Source organism: Pantherophis guttatus, chromosome 13 (assembly GCF_059756535.1).
Source record: "Pantherophis guttatus breed Tessera chromosome 13, ASM5975653v1, whole genome shotgun sequence".
Lineage (NCBI taxonomy): Eukaryota > Metazoa > Chordata > Lepidosauria > Squamata > Colubridae > Pantherophis > Pantherophis guttatus.
Genome location: NC_142075.1, coordinates 17,557,669 through 17,571,501, shown reverse-complemented (window position 1 = coordinate 17,571,501; position 13,833 = coordinate 17,557,669). Strand labels below are relative to the sequence as shown.

General features: G+C 44.5%; 1 protein-coding gene across 4 annotated transcripts in view; it reads right to left on the bottom strand.

Moving 5' to 3' along the window:
- Positions 1-13,833, bottom strand: part of SHC4 (SHC adaptor protein 4) — a 41,512-nt gene that overhangs the window by 7,941 nt on the left and 19,738 nt on the right. For all 4 annotated transcript variants that reach the window (XM_087877751.1, XM_034434696.3, XM_034434697.3 and 1 more), the window contains 7 exons: positions 6,904-6,967; positions 6,231-6,350; positions 5,432-5,485; positions 4,260-4,311; positions 2,909-3,035; positions 918-1,095; positions 271-331 (listed from right to left, as the gene is read on the bottom strand). In XM_087877751.1, coding sequence (XP_087733877.1) covers positions 271-331; positions 918-1,095; positions 2,909-3,035; positions 4,260-4,311; positions 5,432-5,485; positions 6,231-6,350; positions 6,904-6,967 — 656 coding nt within the window. The remainder of the gene's footprint in view (positions 1-270; positions 332-917; positions 1,096-2,908; positions 3,036-4,259; positions 4,312-5,431; positions 5,486-6,230; positions 6,351-6,903; positions 6,968-13,833) is intronic.

Below are 13,833 nucleotides of genomic sequence, written 5' to 3'. Positions count from 1 at the left end.
TGAAGCTGTATAAAACCCAGCTCAGGATATGCCAGTTGAACAGAAGAGCATCCAATCTTCATCTTTGCTATTTCTCTTTGCCTGTAATTTAGTGCCAGGCATGCTGAATGGAGGATGGTTCATTTCAGTTGGTCTCCTCCTGTATTAGCTATTGGTCAAGATGGAGGCAGTTTTGGAGTACAAACAGATTTGAGACTGGATTCTATGATTATTTCCTTTACCAAGACAAGAAGGCACAAATCAGCTCTCTGCAAGATACAGGCAACCCACCTAGTGCTCTGTGCTCATCCGGGCAGTTTTCATAAAGCTGCTTAGAACTGGGACTATCATCCTAAAACAAAAAAGGAAAAAAGAAATACAGAAGCAAATTACTACGAGGAATTCTCAGCAGATTCAGATTCTGAACAGTAGTAGTGTCAGGCCTGGAAGCCATCTTTTTCGCTGGGCCTTCAGGCCTGCCACATTTACTACTGTGGGAAACTGGGAGGGGGAATTGTATGGAGCCAGGTTGATATATAGTCATAATAACATTCCTTTCTCAGAGAGTCAAGGCCATCTTGCCCTGCACCTGGACGACTGGATCTGGGAGGCATCTCCAGTTGGGACGGTGTTTGGATTGCACCATGAGATGGACATGTGGATGTTGGGCAGGGACTTGGACTTTCCTTTGGGTGGGAAAAACCTGGAAGCTTTCAGATTCGGGTTTTCCCAGATGTGCCAATATGACATCTCTAATAAAATGGAACTTTGAGGAAACTTAAGCCTTGGAGTTTTCTATCATTGGGGGCGTTACTTGGAACCCTGACAGGTAGGAGATTAACTCAAAGAGTTCAGGCTGATTATTCCAGAAGGCATGAAATATATTCTAATGTAAACCTGGTGTGATTCTCAATGAAGCTGATTACACATATGCTTACTCCACATTGTTGCTGCTCAGTAGGGATGGGACGGTTGATCCTTTCTTCCGGGATTATCTTCAGCCTGACATCAGACAGCCCACCTACAGGAGGTTCCTTCCCAGGAATTTCATTATAGTACCCACAGTCTTCCTTCTCTTGAATATTCCAGGTGGATCCATCAAGATTCACCCCTTCTCTGTGCAAAAAACCAAGCAACAGCTGAAATAGCAGCACCACACTCAGTTTTTTAAAAAGCAGCTGGGTAAAGTAAGGAAGCCAGTCATCACAATGAACTATGAAAAGCCTTCTCCTTATTTGGAACTGTCAAGAAGTCTAAAGCTGATTATGAATGCATGGCGGCCCCTTCGCATCTCCTCCTCCCAACGACACAAACATTGGTGATCTATGAGCTGCTTCTCATAGAAGTTGGGAGAACACTGGAGGAGCGATTCTCTTGTTAAAATTGGGGGGGTAGGAGGAAACAAGGGTGAGGATAAGGATGGGGATATAAGCGTCTCTCCCCACCCACTTTATAGTTTGTCTTCTGAAAAGAACAACTTGTGTTGAGTTCTTGATTTTTAATTTATAAGGACATAATTTGATGAACAGACAGGAACAGGAAAGAAATATGGGGCCAGGAAGTTTGATTAGGAGAACATGACTCAAGAATTTAATTATGTGATTCACAGGAACTGGAAAAGACATTTTCCATCTGTTCGTCTCCCGGGGGCAGAGGGATCAACGCTGAATATAACAGTGTGAGAATATAACAATGTCTTCTCCAGCCTGGTGCCCTCCAATTGTCTTAGGTTTCAGGCCGGCGTGGGCTTCAAAAATTTTAGCAAGGGGTTCTCTGCCCAGTTGCTGGGTGGACGTGGCCATGGTAGGTGTGGCCTAGTTGGCCTCCTGCATCACGGTGAGGGGGGGCGTTTTTGCCCTCCCCGGGCTCCGGAGGCTTTCCTCGAGCCTCCAAGAGGGCAAAAATGGCCTCCCCAGGCTCCAGAGGCCCTCTGGAGGCTGGAAACAGGCCTGTTTCCATCCTTCCCGAACTTCCGGTAAGCCTGTTTTTTACCTTCCCTGAGCTTCTGCGCGTGCCCTGTATTTACCTGGATCTAAAACGGGCCACGTGGGGACTCCTGGGAGGGGTGGGGCAGGGTAGGCGGGGAAGGGCGGGTTGGGGCCAGCCAGGAGTGGGATTTGGGGGAGTTCTCCAAACTGCACAGAATCTTAGCTAGAGGTTCTCTCGAACCCCTGCGAACCCCCAGCAGCCCACCCCTAGTTCATGTACCAAAGGCCTATACCTCTCAAACGATATGAATGCTGAAATCCAACACAACTGAACTCTTAAACTAGAAAATAAATCTGATCCAGCTAGCAAAACATTAAGCAATACACAGCACAGCAAGTAAAACCTTTCACGGTACGACTGCAAGAAATCCCTTTCAATTTGAAATCTGTAATTTGTTTCCCTTTCGGAATCGCAAGTTTGGAATCCCAACTTAATGTAACACGGTTAATTAAATAAATGTGAATTTATGTTATTTATTAACCTAGCCTGCTGTTCTTCCTCCTGTCTCCAAGGCCATTCGCACATTAGATAGTCCTCGATTTAGGATTACAACTGAGTCCCAAATTTCCGTTGTTAAGCGAGACAGTTGTTAGGTGAGTTTTGCCCCATTTTGCAACCTTTCTTGCCCCAGTTGTTAAGTGAATCACTGCAGTTGTTAACTTAGTTTCATGGCTGTTATGTGAATCTGGCTTCCCCGCTGACTTGGCTTATCAGAAGGTCACAAAAAGGGATCATGTGACCCCGGGACACTGCCACCATCATAAATACACGCATCTGAATTTTAATCACATGACCATGGGGATGCTGTAATGGTCATAAGCGTGAAAAATCAATCACGAGTCGCTTTTTAAAGAGCCATTGTAATTTTGAACGGTCGCTAAATGAATGGAAGGACTACCTGTGCCATTCCAGCTGCCTCCCAATTTAAGCCTTTGCTTACCTTTCTTTGGAAGCAATCAAAGCAGGAGGAGTTTTCAGGTATTGTTTGAACCGGAGCTCAAAAGCTTGTCCGATGGTATTGATGACCTCTTGAGCAATTCCAGAGGGACATTCCAAAATATGGCATGCTGGGAGGGAAAAAAAACAGCCACAAGGAAAAGGGATGTGAAAGAAACACAGGTAGACCTTGACTTACGGCCCAAAAGTTGGGGCCCAAAATTTCTGTTCCTAAACGAGACATTTGTTACCCTGTTTCCCCAAAAATAAGACCCAACTGGAAAATAAGCCCTAGCATGATTTTCCAGGATGCTCGTAATATAAGACCTACCCCAAAAAATAAGCCCTAGTTAAGATCATCAGCCAGACGGATGCAATTAATATCGTATTCCCCCCCAAAAAAATAAGACCTAACCAGAAAATAAGCCCTAATGCATCTTTTGGAGCAAAAAAATAATATAAAACCCGGTTGAGACTGTTAGGAAATTGTTATTTGTCTAACTAGTTAGTCAGGCAATATATAAACCAACAATGTATGTTTGCAGTCAGAAAGGTATTATATTGCTTTAAGACTGTATTGCATCATCCTGTATCCTGATTGGCTAAGCTCTGTAGCCAATGTACTTAAGGGAAGTCATGATCATGGCTTGTGTGGATACTACACCATTTTACCTGCTTATTTGCTGTAACTCTCTACCTGATCTCTCTGCATGATCACTGTTTGATCATAGCTACATGTTGTTTTCTACTATTTATTGAATGTTTTGATATTGAACTTGTTCCTGTTTTGAAACTCAGGAAGAACTGTTTTATTGTGTATGACTACAACTGGTAAGAAGACTTTGTACTTGAAATATCCCTGGATTGATCTTTTAACTCTCGTCTTGTCTGTGTATGTCTTGGATTGTTTTTGGACTTTGCTTTACTTTTTTCTAAAAGTAAAAGACTACAACAACTCAGTGTGTTTGTGTGTTGACTGTGATTGTTCACAACCATTCCTAGTCACTTTTCATGCATTTACTCAAAGGGTACTCTGCTCAATAACCCACAACATCGGTTATGAGCCAAGAATATCCTTAAGAGAGACTTCCTTCGTTCCGAGCCACACTTCCTCATCTTAGCCATCAGAGGGCACTTTTATAACAATAAATTAGGAAGAATGACTGCAAATAGGTTACGAGCAAAGCTCCGTTTTTTTTAATTATTATTTTTTAAATAAGAAACTTTCCCACTGAATTCATACTCGGGCAATAAAGATAGAGAAAAAATTAAATATGTTTTTTTTAAAAATAATTTTCCCAATGAAAAGATAGCCTCACCCCCAGATTTTTTTCTCAAGAAATTATTGGGTTTACCTCTTTGATTAACAGGATCTTTAGCAACGTAGGCGACATAATCCGTAGTATCCTAAAATGCACATAAAACAAAAGGAATAAGTATTTTTTAATATTGATGTTATATTACTAAATGGCCAATCTACATCTACTAGGTTTCAATGGTCAAAGAAAGGAAGGTTACAAAAAAAAGATAATAAAAAATTAAAACGAGAGGAAGACCGAGAGAATTGCATTTTCGAGTGACAGGTGTTTTTCACTCTAATCATCATTTTCCTCAATAGGCTACCTTCTATCATTGAAACGTATTCCAAATTTGATGAGATTCAGCTCTGCCACTAGTTCTGTTAGCCCCCATTCATAATTGTGTTTCATTTCCAGCATGTTCTTCATGACCTCGCAGACAATCCTCATTCTGTCAAGGACCTTGGAGTACTCATCTCTAATGATCTAAGTGCCAGAGCTCACTGTAACAGCATTGCCAAAAAGGCATTAAGAGTCGTTAACCTAATCTTGCGTAGCTTCTTCTCTGGTAATATTGTACTGCTAACGAGCATACAAAACATTTGCTAGACCAATTCTCGAATACAGCTGTCTGGAACCCGCACTGCATATCGGACATAAATACAATCGAGCGAGTCCAGAGATATTTCATGAGAAGAATCCTCACTCCTCTGCTTGGAACAGAATCCCTTATGCCATCAGGCTTGAAATTTTGGGCTTAGATAACTTAGAACTACACTGCCTTCAGTCTGACCTAAGCGTAGTACACAAAATTATCTACTACAACGTCCTACCTGTCAGTGACTACTTCAGCTTCAACCACAACAATACAAGAGCACACAATAGATACAAACTTAAGGTAAACCACTCTAAACTTGATTGCAGAAAATACGACTTCAGCAACAGAGTGGAATGCACTACCTGAATCTGTGGTTTCTTCTCCAAACCCCCATAACTTTAACCTTAGATTGTCTATTGTCGACCTCATCCTATTCCTAAGAGGTCTGTAAGGGACGTGCATAAGCGCACCAGTGTGCCTACCGTCCCTGTCCTAATGTCCCCATTTATTCGTATCCATTTCATGTATTCATAATCATGTTTCTACTTATATCTTTTATCTTATACATGCTTGACAAAAGAAATAAATAACATAAATTAAAAAATAAAATAAATAAAACCTCTATACTTACTGGATCCCCTCCAGAGGCAAATGAAATGGACTGCATATGATGATTTGCAATAATCTGGGAAGGAAAAAGAAGAAATCTGTGAAGTCCATGTATAGCTTAACCAGAAACGATTGGAAAAATATCTCTGCAAAGCTCATCATATTCAGAATTCATAAATTCTGCTTACAGACCACCAGAGATAGTCCGATAGAAGCACCCAAAAGCAGAGAAAAAAGACCAAATGCTCAGAACAGATAAATTCCTACAATAGCCATATATCCCCAGCTTCTGGCTATTGTATGAAACCCAAAGTCTCCATCTGCACACCCCTGAAAGATTCTATAGAGATGCATATAATCCCTGGCCAGAAAGTTGAAGACTTGTGGCCTACAGTTCCCAGAATTCTCATGGCTGAGGAATTCTGGGAGTTGAAGGCCAGAAGTCTTAAAGTTGCCAAGGTTGGAGACTCCCCTGGGTTAAGACACTGGACTAAAAATGGAGAGAAGTGAGTTTTAGTGCCACCTGAGGCACAAAGCCAGGTGGCTAACCTTGGGCCAGTCACTGTCTGTCAGCCCTAGGAAACAGACAATGGCAAATCACTTCTGAAAAGCCTTGTCCCAAAACTGCAGGGACCAGTTCAGATAGTTGCCAGGAGTCAACATTGACTCAAAGATAGGGAAAAAAAAAACAAATTAACTTTGTTAGGGTATTGCAATAGAGTGCATTCAAAAGCAAAATGATTCATGACAAGTTATAGCAAAACATTAGATCTGCAGCCCATGCTTCTTGGATCAGAGCCTGAAGGACCAACCCAACCTACCTGCTGGCTGTCGGTGTTCAATAATGTAAGACTGGTTGTTGAGATGGTCAGTTTTATATGTGTGCCAGAAAACTGAAGATTGCTTTTGCCAAGCACAGGAGAAAGAAATTTAGCCGGAGGCTGTAAAGACAAGCAGAATGTTGATTTCTTATTTCATATGTCACCTAACAGAAGTCAATGGTTTCATTTGCCAGATGTTTGCTACAAGGTTCCTGCCAGAAGTGTCGTGGGACACCTTAAGTCTGTGATGGCGAACCTATGGCATGCATGCCACAGGTGGCACACAGAGCCCTCTCTGCTGGCACACAAGCCGTCACCCAGCTTAGTTCCACCCCGCATGTGCACTCGCCTCCCGCTGGCCAGCTGATTTTCAGGTCTCTGCCATGCATGTGTGGGGCGTGTGCAGGAAACACGTGCGCATTCCTGGAGGGCGGGGGCAGGGGTGAAATGCTCCCGGTTCGGCCCGGTTCAGCCGAACCGGTAGCTATGACAGCTGGTGGTTCGGAGAACCGGTAGCGATGGCAGCTTGAGGCTCCGCCCTAAGACTCATCCCTAAGACATGCAGATATATTTTATATATGTTGATGGTTCAAGGAAAAGGTAAACCTCTTAAGGCCCAGAGGGAGTTTTTTTCCTTCAAAGAAGCTACTCGGCCCGTCAAAGATAGATTTACCTTCCGTTTTTTGGTGTTCCCATGTATTCCTGGCACAGCTTCACACAGACGACTTATTGCTTCCCTGGAAAAACAAAAAATGGAAAAAGGATTTACATCAAAAATAGGGGAGAGAGAAACCATCCATGAAGGATCCATGCAGCATTAAATAGAACTTCAGATTCGCCTTTCTTTCTGAGATTTAAATTATTTGTGGTCTTAGGATAATACTGTCAGCACTTCAGGCTGCATTTACTCTAGTGATGACATAAGAAGGAGAAGCGGAGGCATCTGGAAAGGGACGTTTGACTTTTCACCTACTTATTTTCCCTGGAGATAATATCCCCTAGGAGATGGGATGGGAGGGGGGAAATTCCTTTGAGCTGGAGCAGTAGATTAGGGGTAGAGGGACTTGGAAGATGGCCAATGAGTGCAGAGGAGTGGGGAAAGGAAAGGGAGGGTTTTGGGTCAGGAAGTCAGTGTTGGCTACAATGGAGTCGGAGTTAGAATGTCGTGCTTAATAAATGGGAGTTTTTCATCAAAGACTTTGTTTGAAATGCAATTTATTTGAGACAACCTCGAAACCTGACAAATACTTTGTATGTTTGGAGCCAGTGGGGCACATGGCTGTCACTCATCAAGTGCCTTGTTTTGCTTCATTAGGGATTTTCTCCACTATTGATGTTGCATAGCCTTCCTCAGCCTGGTGCTTCCAGATGTTCTGGACCATCTTTTCTCTAAGAGCTGAAAGCCCCAATATAGACAACACTTCTTCCAATTCTGCCCCCAAATCATCCTAGAAGGTAGATTTGGATGAGAAAGAAAGAGTAACTGGCCCAGGGTTAGTTATCAGCTATCTATCTGCCATCTATTTATCTGCAATCTAGCCATTCATTCCCATCCATCCATTCATCCATCAATCTATCCATCCATCAATCCAATCCCATTTGAGTCTGAAGGAGAAGAGGTGACAAAAATGTCTCCGAAGAGACTTTCCTTCCTTTTGGGCAACATAAAAGTGAAGGAAAGGAGGGATGCGTTCAGAAATGTAAGGTTCTATTAATGTAAACCTCCAGAATAGAGCGGAGGTGGCATAGTGGTTAGAGTGCAGTACTACAAGCTACTTCAGCTGACTGGTAGCTGCAGTTCAGCAGTTCGAATCTCACCAGGCTCACGGTTGACTCAGCCTTCCATCCTTCCGAGGTGGGTAAAATGAGGACCCAGATTGTTGGGGGCAAGAGGCTGACTCTGTAAACCGCTTAGAGAGGGCTGTAAAAGCACTGTGAAGCAGTATATAAGTCTAAGTGCTATTGCTATTGCTAAAATAAGGGTAGAGCTAGCACTCCAGTACTCCTTATCTGGATGACCTCACTAGGCTAATAGGTTTAAACACTGAATATATTTTCCTACAGCTTTGAAAGCAGGATTATATCCTTGCTTTTTTTTTTTTTTTTAAATGATGCAATTATATGGATTTTATTATTACACTGCCGCCATCTCTCGGGTGCTCTTAGGAAAATAGCAGGATGTAAATAAATGCATTCATTGCAATGGAGCTCAGCTTCACTCCCATCCCATAAACAGCTAATGAGAGAAAAAAGCCTTGCCAGATTCCTCAGCAATTAAATTGGCCTTTATTAAGGTTGTTTTTTTTTTAAAAAAAAAAAACCCTTTATGAAACCCACCCAGGAGCCCAGGAGTGAATGGAACAGAGAGGCTGAATGAAATAAGGGGAACGTGGAGGCAACCAACATTTGGCAAAGGATGAATACTCCGTTGCTTCCTCCAAAACCCACTGGGTAGAATGAGTAAGGCCCAAGCAACCCCATAACAAGGATTCTCATTCTTGAGAGGAGAAAAATATCAGAATTTTGGGAACTGCTATCCTGCACGGTAATTTTCCACTCTGTGCAGGGTTTTAAAAAAATGGCTCCCAAATGGTTCTCACTATTGTCCAACAGAACATTGCTTTTCCAATAGAACATTGCTCGCTAAACACTAAAGGATCTTTGTTGCTGTTGTGTTGTTGTTCAGTCACTAAGTCGTGCCTAAAACTCTCTGTGACCCCATGGGCCATAGCATGCTGGGCCACTCTGTTCTCCACTGTCTCCTGGAGTTTGTCCAAATTGCATCAACAACATTATAAGACCATCCTATCCGCTGCCGTCCCCTTCTCCTTTTGCCTTCAATCTTTCCCAACATCAGTGTCTTTCCCAAGGAGTCCTCCCTTCTCATTTTGTGACCCAAGTATTTGAGCTTCAGCTTCAAACTGAAGACACTCCCCAGTCATCCGACTCCAGGTGCCAGGGCAATGTGTCCTTGACTCTCTGAGAAAGGAATGTTATTTTGACCACATATCATCTATACTCTATGCAATCCCCCCTCCCATTTTCCCACAGAAGAAGATGTGGCAGTCCTGAAGGCCCAGACGTAAAATATGGCTTCCAGGTCTTACAGGATCTGTCCTTCCAAGGAACAATCAAGGTTGATTTCCTTCAGAATTGATTGAATTTGATCTCCGCGTAGTCCAAGGGACTCTCAAAAGCCTTCCCCAACAGCACAATTCTACAGCATCAAAGAATCTTTACCCCTGACCAACTCATGGTCTGTTGGATAGATGGAACTCACGCACTGTACTAAATTAAAGACAGCGTCATTCCATAGACAACTATTAGGTGGATTCATCCAATGTGTAAAAGAATTAAGCATAGGTTACAAATTATATGGGAAACACACAGCAGCCTTAACAACCACTAAAAACTCCCACCTAAGTTCAACAGTGCAGAAGGGTTTCCAGAGAGAACTCAAAAATGGAAATCAAGATGGCGGCTACGACTACATGATTAAAGTCTCACCACTTTCTTACATGGGAGGCATGCAAAATAAATTACGTGCAGCAGAGTTGACTAGCTGTCAGGACTCCAACGAATGCCCTAATTAACTCATGAGCCTCAAGCCAAGTTTGAAAAGAAATCCAGTTCTTTATTAGGAGCAACATGTTCGCAGCTACCCAAGTGTAGTCAACTCTGCTGCACGTAATTTACCGGCGGGGTGGGTGTGGCTAGGTGGTCATGTGACTGGGTGGGTATGGCCAACTCAGTGTCACTCCCATTGAGGGGCACCTCGCTGGCCTCTACTCGCCCCTCTCCTCCCAGCCCCTCCTCGCCTGCCCGCCCGGGCTCCTTAGGGTGCCAACAGGAAGCAGTTTTTGGAGCTAAGCAGCCACCACGAGAAAGAGTTGGCAAAACAGCTCAGTTCAAATTGGATCTGACCAAGAAGGAGGCTCAACAGAAGCACCTCACTGAAGACTAGGAGCATAGGCTTTCCAAGCAGAGGGAAGACCTGCGGGACTGCAAGGCCAGGTACAGGCTCCCGGAGGCTCAGCGGGCTCAGCCAGTTCCAGGCCATGATGCTGTCCCACTGGAACAAGGCCCTCCAGCTCTTTGCCACCAGCAGTGCTTCCCTCCAGCCTTTGCCCAAAACCCTACACCAGGAGGCTGAAGCAGACCGCAAGTTGGAATTTCTCTCCCCCTCCAACCCACACAAAAAGACCCCGAAGGGGGAACACTCTCTGCAGCAACACAAACATTCATTGCACCCAGTGGTGGGATTCAGCCAATTCGCACCACTTCGGGAGAACCGGTTGTTTACTTTCTGAGCAGTTTGGCAAACTGGTTGTTGGAAGAAATCATTAGGGCAGAGAACCGGTTGTTAAATTACTTGAATCCCACCACTGATTGCACGTATCCGGCCCAGGGGCTGTAGGATCCCTAATTTAGTGCAAGATAAAAAATGCAAATAATTTTTCTGCGGACCACCAAAATTTTCTCGCGGACCACCAGTGGTCCACGGACCACCAGTTGGTGACCGCTGCTCTAGAACAAGGGGTCTCCAAACTTGGCCACTGTAAGACTTGTGGGCTTCAACTCCCAGAATTCGGGAAGTTGAAAATGACAAGTTTTAAAGTTGCCAAATTTGGAGAAACCTGCTTTAGAAGATACCAGGCTGGTGGAAAAAGAATTCTAGTCTGCCCTAATTAACTCATGAGCCTCGAGCCAAGTTTGAAAAGAAATCCAGTTCTTTATTAGGAGCAACATGTTTGCAGCTACCCAAGTGTAGTCAACTCTGCTGCACGTAATTTACCAGCTGGGTGGGTGTGGCTAAGTGGTCATGTGACTGGGTGGGAACCGGTACCCTCTTGAGGAACCGGTACCCTCTTTGTCCCAAAATGCCAAAAAGTCATTGGATAACTCTTGGGTATCATGGAATTTCTGCTCCCACAATGCCTCCTCCTCCCCTCCTTCCAGGATTGTGTGCCTCTAGACAGAGGAGAGTCCAGTATTGTTCCCTGGAGGAGAAGCAACTCGGGAACAACACTGCTTTACTTTGTTTATTGTTTTGCCAAGTTCAGTGGAGAGCAAAGTACGTGGGCTGATGTCAAGGAATAAGAATCCCCTTGAAGTTGGGCTTTTAAACCTCAGAAGTCCTGCCTTTTTACCCGCAGAACAGAAAGGGATTGTACGCAATAACAAAGTTGAATGTTTAGCCATTGAGACAAAGCTGTCTGACCGAATCGGTTCTGCAATTTCAGAAGCCTCCTATCTCAAGTGATGTTCTCTGGCTGTTTCCAAGGCTTAGACCTGGATTCACACATCAGTATCAAGCCAAGATTGGGGGTCACTCATCAAGCCTGATGGGGATTGTTTTCGGCTTGTGTGAACCTGGGCACTGTGGTTTGACCACAACCAAAGGTTTAATCGACAACTGTTCGTTAAAACATCTTTTGTATCAGTGGTGAAATCCGAATTTTTTTACTACCAGTTCTGTGAGCTTGGTGGGTGTGGTGTGGCTTGGTGGGCGGGGCTTGGTGGGCATGGCAGGGGAAGGATACTGCAAAATCCCCATTCCCTCCCCATTCCTGGGGAAAGGATATTGCAAAATCTCCATTCCCACCCCACTCTGGAGCCAGCCAGAGGTGGTATTTGCTGGTTCTCTGAACTACTCAAAATTTCCTCTACCGGCTCTACGAACTACTCGAAATTTCCGCTACCAGTTCTCCAGAACCTGTCAGTACCTGCTGGATTTCATCCCTGTTCTGTATGCAATTTGTAAACCCAACTTATGTGTATAGTTTAGCAAATGTTCGGAACGCAGCCATTTTGGTGTGAAAGCTATGTTTTATGGTTTAGTGCAGGGGTGTCAAAACTCAAGGCCAGGGAGCCAGAGATGGCTAGCAGGATGCTTAGATCTGGCCTGCCTTGGAAACAGTGAAGGACCAGCCACTGGTGTCTCTGCCAGCGAAAATGGAGCTCGGGAGCTCATTTTCACTGGCAGAGTGCTCGGGCCACCACAGGCACCCCCAACACAAATGACGTCGAGTGGCTATGCTCACCTTGGTCACACAGCCCCCCCCCCCCGGTGAGGTCAAATACAACCCTGATGCGGCCCTCAATAAAATTGAGTTTGACACCCCTGGTTTAGTGAGTAATTGACGCTCTGTTGTGTTGTCTTCAATCCTCTATTGATACTTCAGTCGAAGTTATAAAATCATGAGTAAAAATTGCAAGGTTACCATAGCACATTATGGTTTCACGTGATGTTCAAACCCAGTCTTCATATAATATTCCCCAGGTTCTCATTTGGCCACACAGAGGGACCCCAGCCAAACAGACAGAGGATATTTACTGCAGAAACAGGGCTAACTGTTTTAATATAATCCCACACAACAGGATGCCCTTGTTTAACTCCGGAAAAGGCAGGCTGCCTACTTGTATCTCGGATAAAACCCAAAGCACGTGGGTTTGTGTTTTGATTGTTCCGATTCCCCTTTTTTGGGAAACGTGTAAATTAAAACCTTACAAAAATGTTTAAAAAATGGGGAAAGTAGCTTGAAGCATTTTCATTCTAGCTTGCTTCTGAGTGTTATAGTTGTAGATCAGGGGTGTCAAAACTCGGTTTCATTGAGGGCCACATCAGGGTTGTGTCTGACCTCGGGGGGAGGGGCTGGAGTGGGCGTGACCAGGGTGGGCATGGCCAGCTCAATGTCACTCATGTCGGGGGCACCTGTGGTGGCCCGAGCGCTCTGCCAGAGAAAACGGACTCCCGAGCTCTGTTTTCGGCTGTGATGGCCTCCTGCAACCCTCTGCCACCAAAAATGGAGCTCGGGACAGCCACTCGCGGCCCTCCCGAGCTCCGTTTTCACTGGCAGAGACACTGCGGGCTGGTCCTTTGCAGCTTCCAGGGCAGCCCTGCAGGCCAGATCTAAGTACCCCGTAGGCCGGATCCGGCCCCCAGACCTTGAGTTTGACACCCCTGTTTAACAAAAGTCTCCTAAGAAATATGGAACATTTGGATGTTCTTCTGAGGAAGAGGCAGTGAGCCCCCCATTACTCTTCTTCTCCTTTTATAAAAACTCTGACTGGAGAGTTGCTCCCTCAGATGCCTAGGAGTGAACTGGCCTGCAGCAATCACATAATAACTTCTTCCATACATCATGCTTGGCTACCCAACCATTATGCATTGGGAACTGTGGCTTATGCTTTAACGGAAGGCACGTACCTAGCCCCTATGATTTATAATAACTGTTATAGCCTAATAGGTTATACAAACACAGCCAATTCTAGTCCCATAAATCACATGGCATAGTCTGATACGCGAAACCCTTCCAATTCATTCATGAAGTGGTTGTCCGTAATACAGTTGGATTACGGTACAAACACAGCCCTTGCCTGCATGGCTCTATGATGGATTTCAAATGTCACATCTTTATTGTCTGTGCACAACATATGTACAATGAGATCGGTTGAGCTCCCTCAATGCACCCCCAACACAATACAACTCACAGTGAAGACAGAAAATCCTTAACCCAATAAATCATATTAATAAATCACCCAGTCCTATTGTACCAGTATGGACAATGGGACATGGGGTCCAAGCACATCCAGAGGTTAC